Genomic DNA, 24385 nt, shown 5'->3' on the forward strand with positions numbered 1-24385 from the left:
GCCCGGTTTATGTTTTTACGCGCGTACGAGCGTATTTCGGCATGCACTTACACACTATTTTTTCTTTTCCAGGACGGCTGGAAAAAACAATGAAAAGGACGACGAAGTTTGTGAGGAACAGAAATTTTCATTGTACTTTTTCTTTCATGGTCCCTTATAGTAGGGAAAGACGACCAGAAGCTTCTAAACCTAGCAAGCTATCAGAAGAGTGTTTACCAACGACAAACTCGTTGGGTTTGAATTTCTAGCTGACCACGTCTTAGGGTCTTCATTATCCCACTACGAGGGTAGTAACCTGTAGCTGTAAGTAAATCCCCAAAATAAATAGTTCTGTAAGTCTTCGACATTGGATGCTGACCACACTAGTTTTAATGGACTCACCTAGCTGAAGGCGCTCGGTCACGCATCCGCACCAGATCACGAGTGAGGACGACGTGCTCACCAACCCCTGCAATCGCTAACCAGATTAGATCAGTCGATCCACTATATATTGATAGCCTATCAAATATATTGTAGCGGTAAATAAATCCCCAAAATAAATAGCTCTGTAAGTTTTCGACATTGGATGCTGACCATATGTTTTAGTGGACTCATCTAGCTGAAGGCGCTCGGTCAGGCATCCGCACCAGATCACGTGTGGTAACGCCGTGCTCAACATCTACCGCGATCGCTAGCCAGATTAGACCAGAGAATTCCGATATATTGGTCATCGCCAAATATACTCTTCCGATCTCCTCGACTCTGTCTTTTGATTTCTCTGGGTGGGAACGAAATATATTAGGTGTTACTGGTAGAAGCGTCGTCAAATACTGAATACCTGTGACATCATCAATATCATTGAACCTCCTCGTTTCTGTCTTTTGATTTCACTTGGTGGGTACGATTCATATCAAAAAGTGTTACTGGTTAAAGCATTGTCAAAATCCAAATACCAGTGGCATCTTCAACATTATACACTCAGCATTGTCAGTAGATTGAACAATAGATCTAGAGTTCCCAATTGAAACAGTCTGAGTTGTATTTCGGAATTTGTACCTAAAAGTCACTGCACCCCACATCCCTTGGACTACACCAAGAGATTCGAGAAACTCCCCTCAATGGTTCAGTATGAAGGTTCACGCCCTTCGTGAGAGGAGAAGGAGGTGAGAGAGACTTAGGTCACTGTGGAATGAGACAAATTTTCAATATCGAGAGGCTCGGAATACTTATACCTCGACCCTCCGTAAGTTTAGGTTGTACGAAGGAGAAACTGTTAAGGAATCTATAGAATGGCCTAAACGCTTGTGTTCGTATACAAGCCAAGGGGCTGAATGAAGAGGAAATATTCCCGCATTAAGGGAGACAGTAATGCCTCGTCATTAGTGGAGAACGACTATGGTAAAGCCCAGGTATTCTCAAACTACTTTAGCAATGTATATGCCGTAGAGAAACACTTCCCATCAGTTCGTACAAGGCATCCACACAAACACACACACTGGACACTGTGACCATTAAAGAACTCGATGTCTTTGGTTCGCTAAATAAGCTTAATATGGGCAAATCAATGGGGTTCAATTAAATGCATCCTAGGTTACTAATGGAACTAGCTAACTTTGTTGCGAACCTCCTAAATATGTCGTTTAATCTATCCGTAACCCATGGTCGATTGGCAAAAGACTAGAAGAATACCAAAAATGGTAACAAGACCAGAACAAATTACTTGTCAGCTGAATATTGACTTTCTCATCAAATGGTTCAAATGGTTGTGGACGGAATAGAAGAAGCTTTCGCTTAACAGGATTCCGTGTCTAGTAGCAGGGGATCACCAAATCCTCTAGGCAGGAACCTAGGTATGTTAACAATAAAAGATGGAAAAGAAATTGGTAAATCATAGTATGATGCTGTCCTTGGTCCTTAAGAATAGGTCAAGTTGCCACTAGAAGGACTCCTGGGAAGTCGCTTGGACTAGCTCGGCCGGCAGCGAATTCCAGATTTTAACAACTCTTAAGGAGTAGAAGTTGTGTCTACATTCCGTTTTACTATGTTGTGTTTCCAGATTCTGGGTGTTACCCCTTAGGTTATTATTCGAACTAAGCTTAAGTAGGTGTTTAAGAGGATGTCCAGAAGTGTTAAGAATACTATAAGCCATTAATAGATCACCTCTAAGACGCCTATACTCTAATGGGTAAAGATCTAGTGAATGGAGGCGCTCTTCGTAAAGTTTAAATTTGAGTCCTCGAACTGATTTCGTGGCTCGCCGTTGGATACGCCCTAAAGTGTCCTTATCCTTTTGGAGTGAGGGAGGGAGTACTATGTTTCCGTACTCTAAATGGGGACAGATGAAACTATTGAAGATTGTATGGAAAGTTCGTCCGTTAAACTGTCCGAAAATGCGCTTCAACGTTACCAGTGCAAGGTTTGCTCGGAAGGCATTTTTGTCACAGTTAGCGTAAGACTTTAAATCATGGGGCACAAGGACTCCTAAATCTTTTTCTATTTGGGATACTACTAGAGAGGAGTTTCCTAAGTTGTAACTGTAGTTTGCAACATGTCGCAGATGGACTACTTTACACTTTGAAGTGTTAGAGGTAAGTCCGTTATCGTCTGCCCAACTTTGAAGTTGAGTCAGATCCTCCTGAAGTGCCTGTATATCGTCTTGGTTGCGTATCTCTCTCCAAAGTTTCACGTCGTCGGCAAAAAGTAGTAAGTCTGACGTTACCTGTTGAGGAAGATCATTTGTGTAGATCAAGAAGAGAAGAGGCCCTAGTACTGAGCCCTGGGGGACCTCACTAGGACATTCCATAGCCTGAGATAAAGTGAAATTAACCCTGACCTTAAAATGTCGACTTTTCAGGTATGAAGTAAGCCTATCGATTAGAGGTGGTCTGATACCCAGTCGTTTGAGCTTATTGATAAGACATAAATGGTTGACCTTATCAAAAGCTTTTGAGAAATCAAGGTAAATGACATCAACCTTTCCCTTGCAATCGAGGATGCTTGTCCATTTGCCCACCGCAGTCAGCAGGTTGGTTATACAAGAATAGGCCTTCCCGAAACCATGCTTTTGGGGTGTGAAGAAATTCAAGGACAGTAGATAGTCGTTTAAACCGTCGCACATCAGGGACTCCATGAGTTTTGAAGGTAATGACAGAAGAGCCACCGGCCGATAACTTGAAGGTTCATTGCGTCGACCTCCTTTGAAAATTGGTGTGATGTGAGCCAACTTCCAATTTTCCGGTAATTTGCCTCGGCTTAGCGAGTGTGAAAACATCACGCTAAGCGGCGTTGCCAGGATTGAGGCTGCTTCCCTCAGTATGGCAGGATGAACCATATCCGGGCCAGGAGAAGTATCTAGTCTTAAGTGCTGCAGTTTCCGGAACACCAAGTCAACGCTTAGGTTCACTTCGGGAAGTCCTATGGAATTGCAGATGAAACTGTCTTCAGTAAGGCCGATGTCGGTCGGTTGAAATGTCTGAGAGTAATGTTCAGCCAGAAGGTTAGCGGCGTCGCCATCGTTGTTGGTCGGGCCGTTAAGACCTAGCAGTTGAGAAGCTCCAGTTTTCGCTTGACGAAGAAAAGCTGCATAACGGAATAAGCTTTTAGGATTAGAGGCAATTTTGTCCATAAGCTTTGTCTGGTACTGAAGCCTGTCTTCTCTTATAGCCTTCGTGAATATGTTCCTTATATGTTTATATTGCCTGTACTCTCCGTCGTTGTCAGTTCGTTTGTATTCCGCCCAACAGTGCCTTTTGCGGCTTGGCAGGAGAAGGGTACAGTTCTTGATTATTGTAGGTGGCTTGCAGCTTTTGGGAACCGTTTGAGAAACTGGATGGTTTGTAGCACATAAGAGCGTATGCAGTAAGAAGTCCCAATGACCGTCCACATCGAGTTGAGGGTGAACATCCTAATCAACCTGTTGTTGACAGTCGTGTAGAGCTGGCACATTCAACCGTTTAAAATTCCAGCGCAAGTTATTGGTGGGGTACCTTAGCTTAGTTTTGCTTACAAAACTGGAGGCTATGACGGCATGATCGCTTTTCCCCAGGGGAGCCAGGATTGAGAGGTTGTCAATTAGGAATTCTTCGTTTGTGAATACACAGTCTAAGCGCGATGGTGTCTGACTGTTTCTCCAACGAGTTGCCGACCTCACATTTTCGTATAATCTCAAGTCATCGATGAGGTTGAAGAACCGAGCTTTAGTTGGTTTATCGCCTCCAGTATACGTGTGATCCGCGAAGTTGACTCTAGGGAGATTAAAGTCCCCTAGAATCAGGATGTGTGTGAAACCGAGACGAATAGAGCGGGATAGTCCTTCCAGCATACGACTATAGTACTCAATGTCGGCAGTTGGCTTCCTGTAAATGACTCCGACTAGACACCTCGAAGTACTAGACAATCTAACAGAGCACCATATGGATTCCACAAGATTGTTGAACTCGAGGTTATGAACTCGGTGCACCTCCAAGTAAGAACGTATGTGTACGGCTACTCCGCCCCCAATTCCTGATTTTCTGTCGTTGCGAAACAAAGACATCCCAAGTAATGCTAACTCTTGGTCCGAGAACTGAGAAGATATCCAGGTTTCAGATATTCCTATCAGACGGGCCTTATTAGCGTTGCTAAATTCACGTAATTCATCCAGTTTGTTTGGTAGATTCGCGGCGTTCATATATAAGCAGTTTATGCTTTCAATTTGGAACGCGTGAGCTTCTTCCTGTTTGTCTGTATGAGTCTTAAATGGATGGACAGGTAGCCAACCGATATGAGGTTTGCTGAGGTGGTAGGCCCTGTCCTTTACACGTTTTTTAATCATCTAGACAGTCCACAAGTGGAATGGTCAGCTCCATCTTGCCTTTGTGTTTGGTCCTATCTTCGTATGGCCTATCCGGATGCACTTGAATTCCAGGTGGAAATCGACGTCTGTTGGCACGAAGTGCTTCCAGAGTTGCAGCCGTCACGTGGGAGGTTATCTTCATTAGACGCGGTCTAGGATCACCATCCTTCTTGGCTAGTCTCGTCACGTGCTGAGTCAGTATGTTGTTGAGCCCCAAGGACTGTCTAGTGAATTTCCATTCCTCGATGTCAGAATTTGGTTGAGTAGGGTCCGTATTTTCCGGTATACCTTGCACAATTATGTTTGTTCCTCGGAAAAACTGATCGCGAGATTCTTTAGGGGTGTTCCGTATGATATTGCGCTCTGAGTGCGGTATGTCGGGCAATATTCTTACGTTCCCATCGGATTTCAGCAAGTGACTGGCTAGCAAGACGTCCTCTACGTCGGTAGCATTCTTAAGTGTTACTCGAAGAAGCCTCGGGTGAGTTAGATGCTTAGAATCCTTTCCCCGAGTGAGCCATGTGACTGTCAAAGGCTCTATTCTAGGAAGTTCGAGCTTCTTGTTCACTTCACCCCAGAGCATCCTATCATTTTTGTCCTGCAGACTGAGAGGAAGGTCAGGATTGTCAATGAGATTCATGATTATGAGAGAATCGTCACGAACTGTTGTTGATTTACCAGGTTCCCGATGGGTTCAGGTTTTCTAACTTGTTGTTTAGAGGTCAAGGCACGTTTTTGAATCTTGGGCTCTTTGATGACCGGACGAACATTCTTGGGGGCAGACTGTGCGACCAGATCACCAGTTGACTTCCGTTCAACATCTGGGACGTTCAACTTAGACTGTGACGCCTGGTCCTTTTTAGCTCTTTTGACATGGGTCCAATCACCTACAGAGTTCTTGGGAACCACTGTCGCGTTCAAGGACCTTGAGCTGTGAGACCCGAGTTTGCTGAGGGAGTCGAGTACCATCATCGTAATCATGGTGCTGACTTTGAGCGTGTCATTATTAATGCTGTTGCATGCTCCGTCGTTGGTAGACCTGTCGACATTCCTGTTCTCGTTTTCAATGCGCTCTCTTGTTTGTCTACCCATTTTTTGACTGTCTATTCACAAGTTTGCCGACAACTTACGCTTCAGACTTGTCAGTAGGACAATGATATTACTCAGCAAAATTACAGAATCCGTGCTGCACGTAACACGTTCCCACTTATGATCCGACTTGCTGAGTCTGTTGTAAGCAGTTGCCGTCAGATCGATGCACGCTTCATGGAACCAACCTTTGCAGTTGTCGCACTCCATGCCAGTTGTAACAGCAAAACGGCATCCCGGACGTTTGCATGAGTTTTTCATGACTTTGTTGAGGCAAACTATGTTATAGATGCTTGCAAAAACCTAAGACCTTTAAAAAACACTAAAAAGCACACTGAAAACGGACAAAAATGGATAAAAACGAATGAGATAAACTGAATCAGTCTTTACGTGAAAAACAAAAAAACCTAATAGTAAGCTGAGGCAACACCATAGTTAACTATTAAATATGGTGAGACTCAAAAAAGTAATCTACCGAACGTACAGCTCAGGATAGATTCTTTAGAACTGAAATGGCACTTTTGTTGCGTAAGAACACAGCAAAAGTTTGGTAAATGCAAATCACGTTAGGACCGAACTTCCCGTTTGAAAAGCGCGCGGAAGAACGCCTCCATTCACTAGACCTTTACCCATTAGAGTATAGGCGTCTTAGAGGTGATCTATTAATGGCTTATAGTATTCTTAACACTTCTGGACATCCTCTTAAACACCTACTTAAGCTTAGTTCGAATAATAACCTAAGGGGTAACACCCAGAATCTGGAAACACAACATAGTAAAACGGAATGTAGACACAACTTCTACTCCTTAAGAGTTGTTAAAATCTGGAATTCGCTGCCGGCCGAGCTAGTCCAAGCGACTTCCCAGGAGTCCTTCTAGTGGCAACTTGACCTATTCTTAAGGACCAAGGACAGCATCATACTATGATTTACCAATTTCTTTTCCATCTTTTATTGTTAACATACCTAGGTTCCTGCCTAGAGGATTTGGTGATCCCCTGCTACTAGACACGGAATCCTGTTAAGCGAAAGCTTCTTCTATTCCGTCCACAACCATTTGAACCATTTGAATCATCAACGAGTGAATTCATCTTCTCAACACATGATTGCAGCTCCATCTGTTGACTCTTTGAAACAAAGGTTGAATCAACCGAGAGACCATAATTATGAGAACCAATACAAGTCATCAAATCTCCTGTCCTTCCCAAACAGAAACCGAAACTGAAAGCTGAAACTTCAGATATTCAAAACAGCCATTGTCACTAACCCCTGAAGGTCACTAAAGACGGAAAGGTGGTTAAATCGTTCGTTTTCTACTCATAGTCGTTTTGCATCTCGTTCGTCCCAATGCTTCATGAATTCGCTGGTTGGTATAGAAGGTGGCGCTTCGGTGAAGGGACACGTATTGATTTAGTTTTAATTGGCCCACCAGGTAGTGGAAAAGGGACTCAGGTAAATCTATATTAATCTATATGTACGAGTTTGTAGGCAGTCAAAATAGCTGAACGTTATAAAATCTGCCATTTATCTACTGGTATGCTTCTGTGTTTCTTTGAAAATTTCTTTAGGAGATATTCTTAGAGCCATTATAGCATCAGGATCAGAACTTGGTCAAAAAGTACAGAAAATTACGGAATCAGGAGGACTTGTTTCAGATGACATAGTTTGTGACCTAATCGCACAAAAAATCAATTCTCCGGAATGTAAAAATGGACTTCTATTCGACGGGTTTCCACGCACACTAGAACAAGCCAAAAAAGTATGTTCATGAGGTTGCATATGCAAACTGCAGCTTGATAACCTTCTTAGAGATCGTCAGATTCATCTGTCGGCTGCCTTGGAATTCAAGCTCGATCCTAACATCTTGGAAAAAAGGATTTGTGGCAGGTTATTCCACTTAGCTAGTGGTAGGTCATATCATGAATTGTTCAATCCCCCGAAAGTCCCCATGGTAGATGACGTAAGTTACATTTTCTTACTAATATAAATGTCTACTTATCGTGCCTAATAGATGGTTCTTATGTAGATTGTTGTGTAAGCCTTTTGATGTAGACAATCGAGTTATTATTTTAGTCTTGATTGCACGCACTATACGTATATTTCAATGTAATCAAATAGATAACGAACTAAATTATTCAAACTACTTTTTTGTCTACCCTGGGTTCTGTGCTTCTGAATTCCTCAAGTTTTCTATTTCTCTGATTTACGTTCTTTTGATTCGTTACTTCAATCGTCAATATTTTCTATTGCCAGTGGTACTGATACCGTTTCTACTACTATGGTTCACCCTAGCAATTTCATCCGGCTGTGCTAGTAGTGTATGGCAACCTTAGTCAATGCACATACGCACCAGGTTGTGCGTTGAAATTGACTGGTCTGAACTTTTTTTCAAGTTGTCCTCGTGAAGGTTCGTTAGCTGGTGTTATAATGTCTTTCGACTCCTAATCTTTGGGCTAATTGCAACACTGACTTAGTTTAAGGCTCTTTAGAGATCTTTTCTCTTACTTAGGATTTCCGCCGTCATGTCTGCATTGGTCTTCATATGGTGGCAAAGTGAACGGATAGGTGAGATAATCTGACCGTTCAAAATGCATTGTGGTAATATATAACAGTCTATAAAACTTCATCTTTTTGAATTACCGAAATATTATATCTTTTGCCTTTTGTGCGTGACGAACTACCCATTCATTCTATTCTATTGTATTCTAGTGGTCATGTTTGATAGTCAGATTTCCTTTTGTAATGTTATTCGGGTGTGCTCGAGATCGTTTGTACCTAACATCATATGTTAGATGGTATTTAGGACCGCTCCTTATCTCATCCAATCCTTTTACTAAGGACTATTGTCTCCAGTCCATGTGTTAAGATTGGTAAAATTATGGATTCTACAAGTTTTGTTTCAGTATTCCGACTCATACCATTAGCTCGCCATACTGGACTTATTTTTATTGTGGTATGTTTAGCTTTTATCAGGTTGACATTATTCGTGTCACTAGGGTGACCTTCGCTTCGAACTATCGATCCCAGGTACTTAAGAGAGTTTGCCTCCTTTATCGTGCTATCACCTATGGTGACTGGTGAGTTATTGTTTTGTGTGTTTATAATCATAGTTGCCGTATTTTCGTGAGAAATTTTCATACAAAGTTAACTAAGGAAGTTTTGTAGCAAACTCAATGTTCTTGTTTCGTTAGTTAATGTCGGAATTAGTCATAAATCATCTGAATATGCAATATATGATATTTCTTAGCTCATATTTTGAATTTATCAGTCATTTTTAGGCCTCTAGTGTTTTGTCCTTTGGGGGAGCTTAGGACATTTATTGTAAGACAAGATTAAAGAGTGGTTGATCATCCTTACTACCTTGCTTTACACCTCTATGAGTGACGAAATATGAGTTAGTTCCTCCTAAACGACGTTTCAGTTCATCGAAAAATCCTATTATGCATTGGTTTATGTTTAGCTGGGAACATGTTTTATTTAAAGTGTTTTGAATTAGTTGTTTAGATGGTGTCGAATGCTTTAACTAGATCTAAAGCTTTGGTACTAGTTCTTGGTTGGTATCCAGGTCATTTTGTACGATATATATCATTGACTCAGTTGCCACCACCGTGGAAAAGTTGCTTCGTAAATTGAATCGCCTAGACGGTCTATTATGATTGGTGAATTTGATTAGTTGTTCATATATGATTCCAACGAATGTTTTTCCTATGGTATCTATTAGGAATATACTGCAGTCGTTATTGAGGTCTGTTTTGATCCAGTTGTTCATATAGACAATGGTTATATTGTCATCTATCAAGTATCTTGGTTTTTTATCTGGGTTTGACCAAAGCACGTTCATTATTCTTCATTGTTTATACTTCGGTTTTCTTCACACCATACTTATTCATTTCTATTGTTATCCCGTTATTACCTGAAGAATTCTTATATTTTATTTGCCGTGCTCTTTTCATAGGTGTTTGGAGGTTCTGACCCAGCTTCATTATAAGTTCTGCTTTCAGTTAGGCTTACTTCAGTTCCATTAAAGTCCTTGGTAGTGATCGTTTGGGGTGATATCGATCTTTTGGCTTTGTTTTACTGAGTGTCGAGGGTTCGGTTTATAAATATGACCAGTCTATCTCGGAGAATGCTATTCGTCTTGACGTAAGCGTTCTTCACGTTTAGGTATTAGGTCTTGTATGGTAACTTCACCTTTTTTCTGGACTCAGTTACGTTTATTTTGATCAGAACAACATATGTAAGCGAACAATATTGTTTTCAATGAGATCCTCATCAGGCTTTATTCCATTATACAGTAATATTTATATACATATGTGAATTATTAAACCAACCAAGGCAGTTTATGAGCCAATGATAAAAGTGGAATAGATTACATAACTGGACATAATAAGTAAGAAGTTTAATAATTTCATATAATCATATAAATAGTACTGTATATTATATTAAAGCCTGGTGAGGATCTAGTTGAAAACAGTATTGTTTGTTTATATGCGTTGTTCTAATTCATAATATTGGAATTTTTAAAGTTACTTTGGTCAGTTTGATTAATTAGCCCTTTCTTTAGCTCTCTTGGTTTTTTATCTCCTGTTTAAGAAGTCTATATACTTCCGCCATTTTTTGTTAATTGCTTAACCGGGGGTTTATTTGAAGATACCTTTTGCAACATTAAGGATATTGGTTTCTGTATGGGCTAGGTCAGAGTGTTCTTCTAGAGCTGTCTCAAGTACTTTAATTTATGCGTCTAGTGTTGTTTACATTGTTTCTGATGCTGTATTTCGTTTTTTGTGGTATATATGATGCTTAGAGTTATTATGATTCAGCATCTTAGCCATTGATGTTGCAGTGAACGAAAACATAGATGGGGACAACCAAGGTATTTTAATACAAAATTACAGAGTATCTTGGCAAAACATATGAACCATGCACTGAATACTTCATTTGCAAATTTCCATCATTTGTCCTTCAAATTCCGCATAATTCTACAAGTTCACAATTCATTCTCATTTTCCCTTCCATTCTCTTCAACTTGATTGTCTTAGTCTTCTGCTGCCAGGTTTTCCACGTCCGGTTGGCGTCAATACGACTTATATCGACAAATATAAGTAGCATACACCACCACCATAGTGGACAGCCTTGCCGGACACCACTTGAGATTGCAAAATCAGGTGACAGTTCGCCATAAGCTCTGACTCAACTCTTAGTGTTCGAGTAAAGAGACTCCACAATGTTTATGTACTTCTAAGGTACACCTTTCAATGACAAACTGCTACAGAACCTCTCGGTTTACAGGGTCAAATGCTGCTTTCAAATAAAAAAACTGGTTATCGGACGCCTGTGTTCTAAGATCTGACAAATGGCGATTATGTGGTCGATGCAGCCACAACCAGGTCTGAAGCCAGCCAGTTCACGAGTCTTTGTAAGGCGTCCGATAATTATTGAGGCTAGTATTTTAGATGCCATATTACTCAAACTAATCCCTATGTAGTTGTCACAGGATGATTTTGACCCTTTATATATTGGGACAACTAGTGATTGTGACCGGTTAGGTGGGATTACATCTAACTCCCAGATTTTAGCTAAAATTGGACCACGATACTTGAAGACTTCTGGAGTCGATCCTTCTGGACCAGGTGATCCCCTAGTTTCAACTTAGTTATAGCTTTCTGAACTTCAATTAGAGTCGGGGGATCTATCTCAATGTTCCATTCAGGCTGCTTGGAAATAGTGGCTAGCTTAAGACCAGCTGAACTGCTCTTTAAAGTGTTTTGCTCATCGTTCTAAACGTCTGGGAGCAGATAAGGGTGTCGTCTCTTTCTGAGATCGTCTCATTTAAACTTCACTTTTTAATTCCAGTATCTTGTCCTAGTCTGAAAAGCTGTCTGGCGTTACCTAAAACTGCTGCCTTTTTCGTCCTTTTCTTTCGTTGCCCACTGCTACTCACAGCCGTTCCTTAGACTTTTGGTTAACTTAGATTTGACTTCTTTACGCTCTTCATCATGTTCAGAGCCTGATAGAGTGAGTTTATGAGAATCTATCAGTGCAATAAACTGAGTAGAAATCCATTGGTTTTTCGTAATCCTTTGGTTCAAATCACTACTAAATGTCACTGCTGTTTCCACAGGTGTTTGTATATCTTTCCAAGCAACATCTGGGTCAGCCTCGTTTTCAGAACTGCCTAAGTGTTACCTCAGTTGTTCCCGGAATCTGCTGTCGGCTTCCTTGTCACTGAGTTAAAGTCTAATGAGTCTTCTTAATGTGGCATTCCTGCGTCCAGAGAGGCGCAAGCAAATGCGTGCTCGCTATGTTAGACAATGTCTCTTCTTATGGTTAAAATTAGTATTTGTTAGAAATAAATGGTTGCCTGAACATAGTTGCAACGGACAGTCACCATTAACCGTTCTTTGAGCCAAAACAGCAAGGCATCCACTTAAATGTCTTTCTGTTTGTTTTAAGCTACCTGGGTATTAAAGTCACCTGCTGTGAGTATTATGTTTGAGCGTTTAGCTTTATGAAGAAGTTCAGAAAGATTTCTGTAAAAGTCATCTTTCACTGCATCCGGGCTCCAGTCAGTAGGAGCATAGGTAGAAATGACGAGAAGGCAACGATGTGTGTCAATATTTTTCCGAGTTCCTACAGAGACGTTTATCCAAACAGCACATAGACAACTCTTAACGGGGATCCATTCCAATAATGCTTGTTCTGCCCTCGTACTTAGTGCTATACCTACACTCGCCCGTCCACGAGGACTAGCCATCGGGTCGCCAGGTACACGGAGGGTGTATCTCACCGGCTCCCGGTTTTTGCGAAGTGAGGTCAAGTGTTTCGGAGACACAGCATGCATCAATGGTGCAAGACTCTAGGGTTTTAGCCAAGGAGGCTTGCTGGCTGATTTGACATAGGTTGCGTACGTTGAAGACTCCAATGTTTAGTTTGGAGCGAGGTTTGAGTAAACCCGGGACAGTGTTTCGTGCACTATAATCGTTGGCCATAGTGAAACTTGAGGAGGAAGTGTTGAGTTGAGTCGACATAGGAGGAATAATAGGAATTGAAAAGGGAGATTACAGCAATCTTGAATGCCGTCAGAGGTATGAGGGCGGTTATTACTTCCCGGTCGCTCACATCGTGGAAGGGTTTTCCTGGAGGTGCCTGATAAGGAAATAGGGTTAGTAGTGGTCTTAGTGACCTGAGAGCGCGACCGTAGTACCCAAGGGACAACTGCTTGAGGTCAGTCACACATGACCTTTTTGTGAGTAATTTTCGTGTTAGCTCTGTACTTGTTGAGGCCTTACCACCGGAGACGGATATCCATGGGATAAGACGAAGTGTGCATTTTTAGGGTCGACCTTTACTACAGGAAAGTGCAATTTTTCCCCCAAGGCAATTTCTTACTCTTCATCGTATGTAAAGATCTTCATGAATCCGGATAAGATTACACAAAGGTATGCTGGACTGTTTTTTTGTCAGTGTTATAAACAACTTACACTAACATTAAATTGTTAATAAAAGTATATTGGTTTTTTCGAATATGGATTTATTCATCATTGAGTTTTGTTATTGGGCTGAACATTGAAAACTTGTTAGCACATTCAGATAAGACCAAGAAGTTAATGCTCCATAAAAATAATTCATTTTATTCTAATCTATAATTTTGATTTTTTCTTAAAATTTTCGAGACCTATTTTGATAATAGTAATCAGGATATTTTCATTGTTTTACTGGAGCAGTACACGCTTTAAGATGGAAATGAAATACTTAACAAAATATCTACTCAATTAATTACCTAATTGTGCGCCTTAGTTCTTTCTTTTTTTTCTTAACGATCGAAATAATTTTTGCTGCTTGATATCATTTGTAGATTACTGGTGATCGTCTCGTCCATCGCTCCGATGACAAACCTGAAGCTTTGAAAAAGCGCTTGTATGAGTATGAGAAAAATGCAACACCTATTTTACATTTCTATGAATCTCAAAATAAACTACTTCGAATAAACGCAAACAAAGATGTTAATCAGGTGTTCAGTGATATTCAGGAACTTATTCGTGTGAAATTAGCAGAGGGACGATAGGTGTATAAAATGTTCTTAGTGATCTTATTTTAGTGTTTAAATTAAAAGACTACTTTGAACAATATCTACCACTATACTTTCCTGGGTTTTTATTGATGGATAGTTTCCCTAAAAACAATAACCAAATTATGTGTAGTTTTGCTTTCTCGAGATTAATTTTGTGTATTGCATAATAAAGACCTCCAATTATCATATACCGTATTTTCAATCAAATTTTTAGGTTTTCGTCTGCTTCAACCCTTCACATTATTAGTTCAAAAAGAATTAAACGTTCTGCTTTCTCAGGACGTTACGTTTGTAATTACTTTACTCATTTCTTGAGGTTTATGGTAGTTCCTAGTAATTCTAAGTAAAGTTCTCCATATTGCATAAAATAATTCTTTATTGCTATTATGTTTGTAGTTACTGATCTTGAAAGTATCATCAGCCTTGGTGAGATTTAATACCACTTCGTACCCTTTGTTTCTCGAGAGTTGCTATTTATCGTGTACTGATATAGTATGGAAACTTAGATTGAAACATTTGTGACAAGGCCCTGTACTGATTATATCCGACTGTGTTATAATTTATTTGTATTGGTTATTTGAGTCTTCCCGTACATTTTCAGGACTGAAATTGATCAGTCTTTTTTTGGTATATGTGCATCCTGTGCGGATTGCCTCGATATTCCTATCAAGTCACAAGCGCTGATTTTCCCATTTTTAACCAATCAACTCTAGTGGATGGGCTGAAAAGACTCGAATATTCTTGTGTTAAGTTTATTTACACACTGACGTCTGGTTACTTAACTGAACTTGCTGTTTTGCTTTAGAACAAATTTATGCTCTGTCCACGTTTTGTTTTGATTTGGGGACCAGTCAAGTGGAGTTTCCGAGAATATTAGGCCGAAAGAGGAGGCCTAACAGTTATCTACGTATAAAATGTCGGTATTAAGAAATGTGAGAGCTGGCGATATACGATTTGAAATGACAACTTATGTAGTAAAAATTTTGTGACAGTAAATTATACAGTGTAAACACCTAGTCATGGGATTTAAATACGTTTCTTACGATATTTTGTGTCAGTGACAATCATTCAGTTTAAGTATTCTAATTTTTTTATTGGAATATAATCAACGAAATTTATTCCTATTGATTACACGGGGTCGACATCAAATAGCTTCATCTGCAAAAACTAGCGTTCTCATTCTAATTGCCGGGGAAAGGAAGAAAGATAAAATAGTTTCGTTCATTGTATTAAAGTCAAATTAGAACTAAATTACTAGTACGGTGCACGAACTTATAAGTGAGTTACCCTAAGCAAGGCTACTATTTTGATTGGTGGCTCGTTTATTGTGACCACCCAGTCGAGGTACAGTGGTTGGAATCTTAGTTCCTTAGTGTTCTACCATACTAGGCTGTAGATAGCAATAAGGCTTTAAAAAAATCTGAGGGTGAAAGTAATACCATCTGTTCTGCGATGTAATGGGAGTAAAGTGTCCCATGGAATCCTGCCTTGTCACAACAAAACGAAGGGTTTTATTCGAAAAATAGCGCACCTCGTCTCACGGACTCCCATCGCTAGCGATAAGGCTTAACAAACGTACAAATCTAACTCAGTCAGAACTACTAGCAAGATGGTCTTGTGTGACCGGTCTCAAGCAGTCCCTTTGGCCTAGTGTTAACACTCAATGACCATCAAGACTACGAATAACCCAGTTCAATTTTCTGATAACTCACAAAGAAATATCCTTCCACAGTGTGAGAAACCCTTTGTGGCCCTCTGATCTAACTCCAATTCGATCGAACAAAATGAATATGCCATGTATATTAACGTTCCATCCTAATTCAATATATTACTCCTGGGCTAACCATGTTTGTGAAACGGCGGTGTTAAGTTGGATGAATTTATTTCAAACAGATATTAAAAATGAGAAATGCAGAGAAGGTAAGTCTGACGATTCTCTTTGACCAAATGTGACTCAATATTTATAGCCAGAAAAAAAGCTAGAGATGTGATGAACAGGGTAAGCAATACACACATACCCTCATACAAAAAACAGTAAAGTTTAATAAGCGAATAATCGACAAGGTCAAAATGCAACTCAAGAAGAATAAATAAATTGATCTCTCCGGAAGCTAAAATAATCCATGTAAGCTTAAAATAGTACTAAACATTACAAACCTTTGACCGAACTCGAGTAATCAATACTCTGCATTACCTTCTCCAATGTTAGTTCCGAGCAAAAGTTCTAATCTCGACTAATTTTGATGTTTTCTGAACTCAAGCTCAAGAGAACGATTTTATTCTTAAAAAATGTTCGATACATACAACAAAATTATGCATCGGAAAATATACCATAAGATATGTTTATAGTCAAGGTGTTATATCGAGTCGTTGCCGATTGTTATGACTGGTGGTCAACTGTTATAACTGCGTCACCAATTGTTATGTCGGAATCGCCTATCACTTATACTTGTAAAACAAGGAGCCATTGCGATTCCCACGACTCGGAAGAAAGAACACAAAGACTAGTACAAATAAAGATTTATTAACCCCAAAACACGACAACGATGACCCTAGTCGAAAATACACTCATAGATTGATTGTAAACCTATTTTGATTGTTAATTAGGATGAAATTACATACATAAAAAATACAGTTATCCTGAGTGTCATGCTGAGCACAATTCATGTTGATTTAATACAAGAATATCGTATCTCGAACAAAAATTACAATGAGTAAAAGAACGTAATTTCGCTTTTTAATTCCAACATTTCACCAGGCCAATTTATTATTTTAGTCACGTTGACTCGTACTTTTTGTCTACTTAGTTGTATATTTAATCTAAAATGTAATAGTACAAGCTATCTCACGACATGTCGTACATTATGTTCGCAACCTATTAAACGTTACTTTAGAGATCTGAACAAATTACAGCTCTACCTTTTAAAAAATGTAAATTATTTTAATAGCTAAATTACAGTAGGTCGATATCCTAAACACTCAAGATCATATCTTCTGGGAATCGGTATATAAGTGTAATCATCAATAAGTGATTAGACTACAGTTACTTCCACCTTTCAAAAATCGTCTTTTGGGCTTGTACTTCCCATTGTTGATACTTATGTCTGTAGACATAAGTAGCATAGACCACAAATGTATATAGTTGGAATTTTTTATGGCCATCATATACGATAGAAGTCGTTAGTTTTGTGTATAAAGTTACTTTGATATATGGAATATGTCAAATGATATTTTATGAAGCTGTTGGATAATAATAATCTGCAGATTGTTGAATGTGTTGTATCTAATCATCTATTGGCTGTAAACTGTGTTAATATGACGCGTTTTACAAGTCAGGTCTCTAATGCCACCGTTCTTTCCCTCTTCCTGTACTAAATGTTTATTTTATTGTAATTTTTAGCTTGGTTGACGTATATTGTCGTGATGGAGGTAATATTGGGGGAAGTGCAACGCTTGTGTCTAGTTTATAGATTATCTTTTGTATAATTGTACTTCTATGTTTTCCTTGTTGTAAGCTTCCAGTAAATCTATTAACTATTGTTGTATGATTTATTGTTCCTCAATTATGTACTGTTTGCTACATTCTCTGCCACTTATAGCACATCTGAGGTGCGTTGCGGTCCGATAACTCAAGTATATAGACTAATGTGTGTTTGAGATAGATGTAATGGATGCCTAAAATATGTAACGGAAGCTTGGCTGATGTCTTCTTTTATTCAGGGCCCAGGTTGGGAATCAACGGACCAATATGGGTCAAGCGAACATTACCCTCAGCCCATAGATAACTGTGTTGGCCGGCACATATCACTAGTCAAGGCTTGGGACGCTAGACATATACGGAAAAATACAAGCGGAGTGATGAAATTATAATCGGAATTTCGATTAGCGAATCTAGCAAGTGATATTTATTAACGTCTCAAATATAACAAATGCTATTCTAGTGAACTAATAAGATTTGATTTAGTGACTCTTGGATTTGTGCACAAGATTTAAACTCAGTGGGAGGTAGCTTGTATCGTATTAGGAGCTAAGTAGAAATTACCTAGATATTGTTCCTAATACGATTAAAACTGGTAGACGCTTCTAAAGTTCAATCACACATGGAATGTAACATAGCATGTTAGAATAAAAACATACTCATGTAGTAATCGTAACTCAAAATTTATTTACTCGTTTAGTTTATCTGATGTGATTCAAAGAGTAGCCAGAGTTGTTTGAGTGGCCGAAAAGTATTCTTCACCATAACCTCAACTCTAAATCCTAACCGTACCACAGTTACTGGTTCTTAACCCTAAATTTTTCTCATTTATGATGATAAATAGCTGAACATGTATTCTTATTGCGTTTTTTTTCACTATGAATCGATTTGTAACTAAGGTATTTTTTGTGAGTGGCTGATGAGTAGCCTAAGGTCGTCAGTATAGTATGCTTTTATTCTTAATTTCTATCGTATTTAATCCACCGTGCGATTGGTTACCTTCCACTTCTTAAAAATGACCTGGACTTCATGAAATTTATTTCAGGCTAGAATGTCCATTATTTTCTGACTGTACGAAACTCTTGCTCTACTTTCTGACTTCGCCTATTATTGTCATCGTTGTAATGTCTGGATAACTTTAGATTCGGAGAATTTTCTAGTAGGAAGCGCCGATATTGAAGGCATCTAAATGATCACCCATTATACACTTATTTTTTAGTATCGTAATTGAAATATTTGGATTCATTAGAATAAATGTCGAATTGGTGTATTCATGTTCTAAACATCAGCGCGTCAATTAATTTTTCTTAGATATCACCAACTGTAAATAACCCAGATCTTGTTTTAATTAACGTATATCATTAAAGAAATTGGTTTAGGTATTTAATTTACTGAATAGGTTGTTAGTAAGTAATTTAGTGTGTGTTAGCTGAACTTTCACAAGTAGGTATTTACATATGTTTTCTGATATTTTGGTCGTTTACAATAGTTCATGTTCAAAACAATTCATAAACGTTATAAATTTCGATGGTGTAATAAGAAGGCGTAGGTGATTCGAAAAAATTTGATGCATCCGCTAGATACATTTCTAACATTCCGATCACACATAATTATCGAGGCGTTTATGTATGAAAACTAATAAAGGTCAATTAAATAAAAGTTCAATTAATATCTACTATTTCACTGAAGACAATGGTGGATGGTGTCTCAATCTCGTGGATTGGTTGAAGTTAGACATTAACACCGTTGGATACCGGCTCAGTGGTCTAGAGGTTAAGTGTTTGCACGCAAGACCGATAGGTTGTGGGTTCGAGTCTCTCGGGGAGGGATCATAGATGCGCACTCCTGAGGAGTCCTGCACTAGGACGAAACGGCCATCCAGTGCTTCCAGGTTTCCCATGGTGGTCTAACTTCAATCGACTCATGAATTGAACCATAAAATTTTTAAGCGATTATTGGAAATATAAGATAGTCATCACATAATTTGGTAAGAATGAGGTTATCACACTCTCTAGGACGATAAAATAAATTAAAGATTACCAGATCACATATAAGGTGAGAACAAATTATTTTTACAAAAACAAAGAAGGTTTGAACTTTCTAATAGTCTTAGCTTCAAAATCTTACAACTGTGTCCTTGACATTTTTTATACAAAACCTTGAAAGCTATCGTAAGGTCAATCCTTCGGCTATTTTCATTGCGTCTCGCTATTGAGGAGCATGATTTTCCATAACATGTGTTCATCGAGGCATGAATAAAATGGCTGTACTTGTCCCGATCAATTAATCTAAGTTAATTGGTTTTGATTTATAAATGGTTTAAAAGGTATAAATATAATCAAGTTATTCGAAATTCATAAAGCAAACATCATGTTTTTTTCTCGAATCATTACCGTCTTTTAACTGAGCTATTTTTAAATTAAAAAATGTACATAGCTTTTATATCATAGTAATTATAGTATCAACACTTTACAAAGTAGCAATGATTATCATTTGCTTCCGACAAGACTATGCTATCAAGATAGAGTGATCAATGTTCAGTTTTTAACTCAACTCTTTATTGTTGTAGATTTTCGTGGAGATATAAAGTTCATCAGTTAACTGGTGATAGATTACATATATTAGTAATAATTCAACAATGCTAGAGATTTCTTTCGAATTCATGTACTGAATAATATAGAAACTTTTACATTCCCACAATTTATGGCTTGGATATTTCACTGACTGGACTATTAGAATACTAATTACGTGAAGTAAAGACTAACACTATTGATTACTACATACTTCTGATGAGAACTTAGTAAGATAGTTACTAATTATTCGTGTGTGATTCCGATTGGAATTTTGGAAAATACTATGTCACAAATTGTATGTAGTAAGAAATTCAAGCCATGGGATGCTAACTCAGAAGTCCAAAGGTTACATCTTCGCTACAAGGCTTGCATGTGCTGGATTCGATCCCTAGTAGGGCAGTGAATTGACACTGTTGAGAGGCATCATACTGGGATGAAATAATTGTAAGATGCTTCCTGGTTTTTAATGATTGTCTAGTTAGTTATTTCATGATGTAGACAAAAAGTATGAAATCTATTCATTTTTGTTTAGTGCATAGTGAATCCATTTAGAAAAAGCTCAACAGTCTACTGTACTGTGTTTTGAAATACACTTTTTAACATTCATTCAATTAAAATAAATTCGATGAAATTCTTTGGAATTTTCAACAGAGATTCTGTATTAATTAGCGACTAACTGACAATTTCTTAATAAAACTTATGCTAGTCAGAAAACGAGATGTATGTAAGGAATTGTGAAGGTGGTATTTGACCTTGCATCAACCATATAAATAACTCAGATATCTTACGATTTATCACAGAAACTAATTCTTTCAAGTATCACAAACATCCTGAATTTAAACAAATGAAAATTCAAACACTTATTATTTATTTATCAACTTTTATGCTAAATAAAGATTGTAATTAGTAAATCAAAATATGTATGAACTAGCACATATGCATATTAGACTAAGTTAATGCACTACAAATCAACATCTTAAGAGAAATGAACAAGATAAATTGTAAATAGTATTAACAGATAGTATCGATGAAAGTCATAAAAAGCTAATCTTATATAATTATAAAGTAACTCATTTATTATAGAACTAATAAAATCTTGTGGAAGATTTGAGACATGAATACATCAATGCTACAACGACAACATCTACTACTACTAATACTAACTTTGGTGTTATGTTACTAATCAATAAAAACTTGATGATGGCAACTTCTATCTTTGACCAAATAACAACTTATATGAAATCTAGTGAAAATTCCCATTTTGACCTTTGGTAAATATAGAAAGGACGAATCGAGCGAGGGAATTTCTTTTCATCAGTTTAGGGGTTGTGGAGATTGTCAAGTTTTTGATTGAGATCATGAACTGATTGATGTTAGGCCACCATTGAAAACCTGGAAGCAATGGACATTAAAACCATTGGATGCCGGCTCACTTGTCCAGTAGGTTAAGCGTTCTCGTGTGAGACTGAAGGCCCTGGATTCGAATCCCGCGGGCGGGATCGTGGACGCGCACTGCTCGATTCGTTCCTTCTTTATATGCAATCGCTAATTTTAAAAGCCAACCAATGGAATAAAGTTTTTCTAAAAGATTGTTATAATTACAGCTCTATAGCTACTGGATTACAATTCAGTGTCTTTAATTCTCGGTTTAATGAAATTACTATCAGCCCATGAAATATCAAATAGTATAAATCATTTCTGATTACTCAAAAAAGTCATGTATCAAATCTTACTAGGTCTGAATAAACTAATTGAAACAATATATACTTGGAAACGTGTACTGTTTGAAGGGTGTATCGTTGTAGTTTATGATTTGTCCCCATAAAATAAAAGATATTCCTGTTGGGTTAGCTTTTAATTGTTCTTCATAACTCTTTAAAAGGCAAATGCAAGGTAGTGGTACTTATTAATCTGAAACGTTATAGGGAAGTGCTTAAAATTTAAGTCACTAATGATACTACTGTAACGAATTAAAATAACCCATAGTGTCACTGAATAAGAAATAGAATTCAGCGAAGAAAATTTTATGCACTGCTGGGGCATTGGCAATCCACGAACTCAAGCCCGAACTTTGCGCGCAGAAACGATTCGTCCAACCTCTCATCCTTCCTTGACCTTAATTCCCTTTATTGGTATGTTCTGGGTTTTATTTCTGCACTTTTATTTAATTATTATTGAATTTAAACAGTTGGGATCATGAGTCAATTGAAGCTAGACCACCATGGAGAACCTGGAAACAATGGACGGCCGTTTCGTCCTAGTACGGGACTCCTCAGCCGTGCACACCCACGACCCCGCGCCCCGCGAGATTCGAACCCGGGACCTATCAGCCTCGCGCCAGGCACCTAACCACCTAGACCACTGAACCGGCCGACATTCAACGGTGCGAATGTCTAGCTTCAACCAATCCACGAAATTGAGCGACACATCCACCATTGTCTTCAGTGAGTTACTATCTCACAACGGACCTGGTCGAACTCTACTGGTCACTGCTTCTCACTAGGACTCCAGGATATATATCTTGAAGCCAGTCACTAGTGAGCATATGTTGATTAGTATCAGAAGGGGTTTTGTGGAGATTGTAGTAATTTAAACAGGTTTTCCATGGTGGTCTAGCTTCGATTGACTCATGATCTCAACTGTTTAAATTACTACAATCTCCACAAAACCCCTTCTGATATTATTGAATTCTTTAGATTTATAGTTTTGCAATTTTAAACTCTAATCAGTTGTTATATTATTACCTTATACAAGTTTGCTTGGTTGTTATCCTGTCTTGTATGTTTGTCATTCGTCAAATCTGACCAATAAATTATTTTCTCCCTTACCCCTTGATTATTCAGCAACCTCATTTGATATTTAGTCTCGAATCAATTTATGATGCAATCTTTTCGATCCTACTGTAGCTTTGTCCAGTATTATTTCCTAAACAATACTATGCCTAGTATTGTAAAGCTGTCTTGTTTGTGTTGTTTGTTAAAACTGTTTTTTTATTGTAAAATTTTCTTGTCTTTTTTCTAAAACTCATCTTTTGATAGTGTGACTTTCTAACTTTTACTTCTTCATGATACTGCCACTTTGGTTTGAAGGATATATGCTCTAGTCCCAAGTATTTTTCCGTGTAATATTAAACAGTAACATTTGTAAGGTAATTTTCTACAAACATATTTTAAAGTTTATGGCAATTCTTTCGTAATAACAGTGCCTGTTTAACCAGTGTAAATTTTGTGCAATCCTATTAGAAGTTTAAATACCAGAATCACTACCTAATATTGTTTCTATGTACTTTTGCTAAAACAAACTACAAGCTTGTTGTTCAACGCTTCAAACGATGTGACCTTAAAAGTACACAATTAATCGATTTGTGTTATTTATATAATTAAAATAACCCATAGTGTCATTGAACATAAGTTATTACTTGTATTTAATAAATAGTAAATTCACGACAGTTTACATCTTTATGTATGTGCATAAATGAATGTACTAAATGTATTGTAACGGATATCCTTGATGAGAAAAATAAGTTATTTGGGTGATTCATGAAATATATACATATATAATACTTCAATGACAAGTATCTATTTGAATAATATTTACCAGATGTGTGAGAAAATATAGTTTAGTTGGTTTGTTGGAATTTGTACAAATTAGTGTTGGTTTACTGTAGTGTTTGTATGAATTAATGATTCCTTGATACTTGATGACTGTATGATTTCAAATTACAAATACAATACGTTCGTTCATGCTCATCTAGTACTTCTTTGTTAAATTGCGTTTTTTCTGGGATTTTTGGTTTGAACTATAATTCAAATACTTCAAATCACCACATTTAGGCCATAAACTGATATTAACTTTATAACTCCGTGTTCATTTGATATACTTTATCATGTGTATGTTTGTGATCATTATCGACTAAATGATTAAAAATAGAAGATACTCATTTATAACTACTAAAAAGACTGAGATTATATGTTATCTGATTTTTAGATATACTCAAAAAGAAGTGATCTTCAAGTTCATTTTGAATTGTTTCAGAATATATTGGAAGTTTCTCAATTAATTTTTATAAAAAAAACATGTGCGCCTTCCATCTGTATAATACCATCGATATTTGTCTTTAGAATATACTATATGCACTGAATAACCTTGTTTTATCTCTGTGAATTTATTAATTAGTAGGTAAATGACATTATTAGCAGAGCAATTCCGTTTTAGTCTCATTACTTTGCAGTAGTTCTGTTGAAAGCATCTTTAAACTCGCAATAGCTGTACACTTTCGGTTTGAATGCTCCAGGATTACTTGAAGAATTCCTATCTACTTTATTGAATACTTTACACTCATTTAAGTTTGGTTTGCTGTAGG

General features: G+C 37.8%; 1 protein-coding gene across 2 annotated transcripts; it reads left to right on the forward strand.

Annotated features, from left to right (window-relative positions):
• Positions 1 to 7073: 7073 nt before the first annotated feature.
• AK2_1 (Adenylate kinase 2, mitochondrial) lies at positions 7074 to 24161 on the forward strand (the record flags this gene model as incomplete). 2 transcript variants are annotated; one of them, XM_051211766.1, is made up of 5 exons in its annotated part: positions 7074 to 7352; positions 7389 to 7434; positions 7469 to 7659; positions 7693 to 17481; positions 24010 to 24161. In XM_051211766.1, 4 exons carry the CDS (start codon positions 7248 to 7250, stop codon positions 7885 to 7887), a joined length of 537 nt encoding a protein of 178 aa, XP_051071862.1. In that variant the 3' UTR covers positions 7888 to 17481; positions 24010 to 24161. The 2 variants fall into 2 exon arrangements, with proteins under 2 accessions (XP_051071862.1, XP_012800559.1); XM_012945105.3 differs by lacking the exon at positions 24010 to 24161 and having other exon boundaries at positions 7248 to 7352; positions 7693 to 7860; positions 13756 to 17481.
• Between the last annotated feature and the right edge of the window lie 224 nt (positions 24162 to 24385).

Source organism: Schistosoma haematobium, chromosome ZW (genome assembly GCF_000699445.3).
Source record: "Schistosoma haematobium chromosome ZW, whole genome shotgun sequence".
NCBI lineage: Eukaryota > Metazoa > Platyhelminthes > Trematoda > Strigeidida > Schistosomatidae > Schistosoma > Schistosoma haematobium.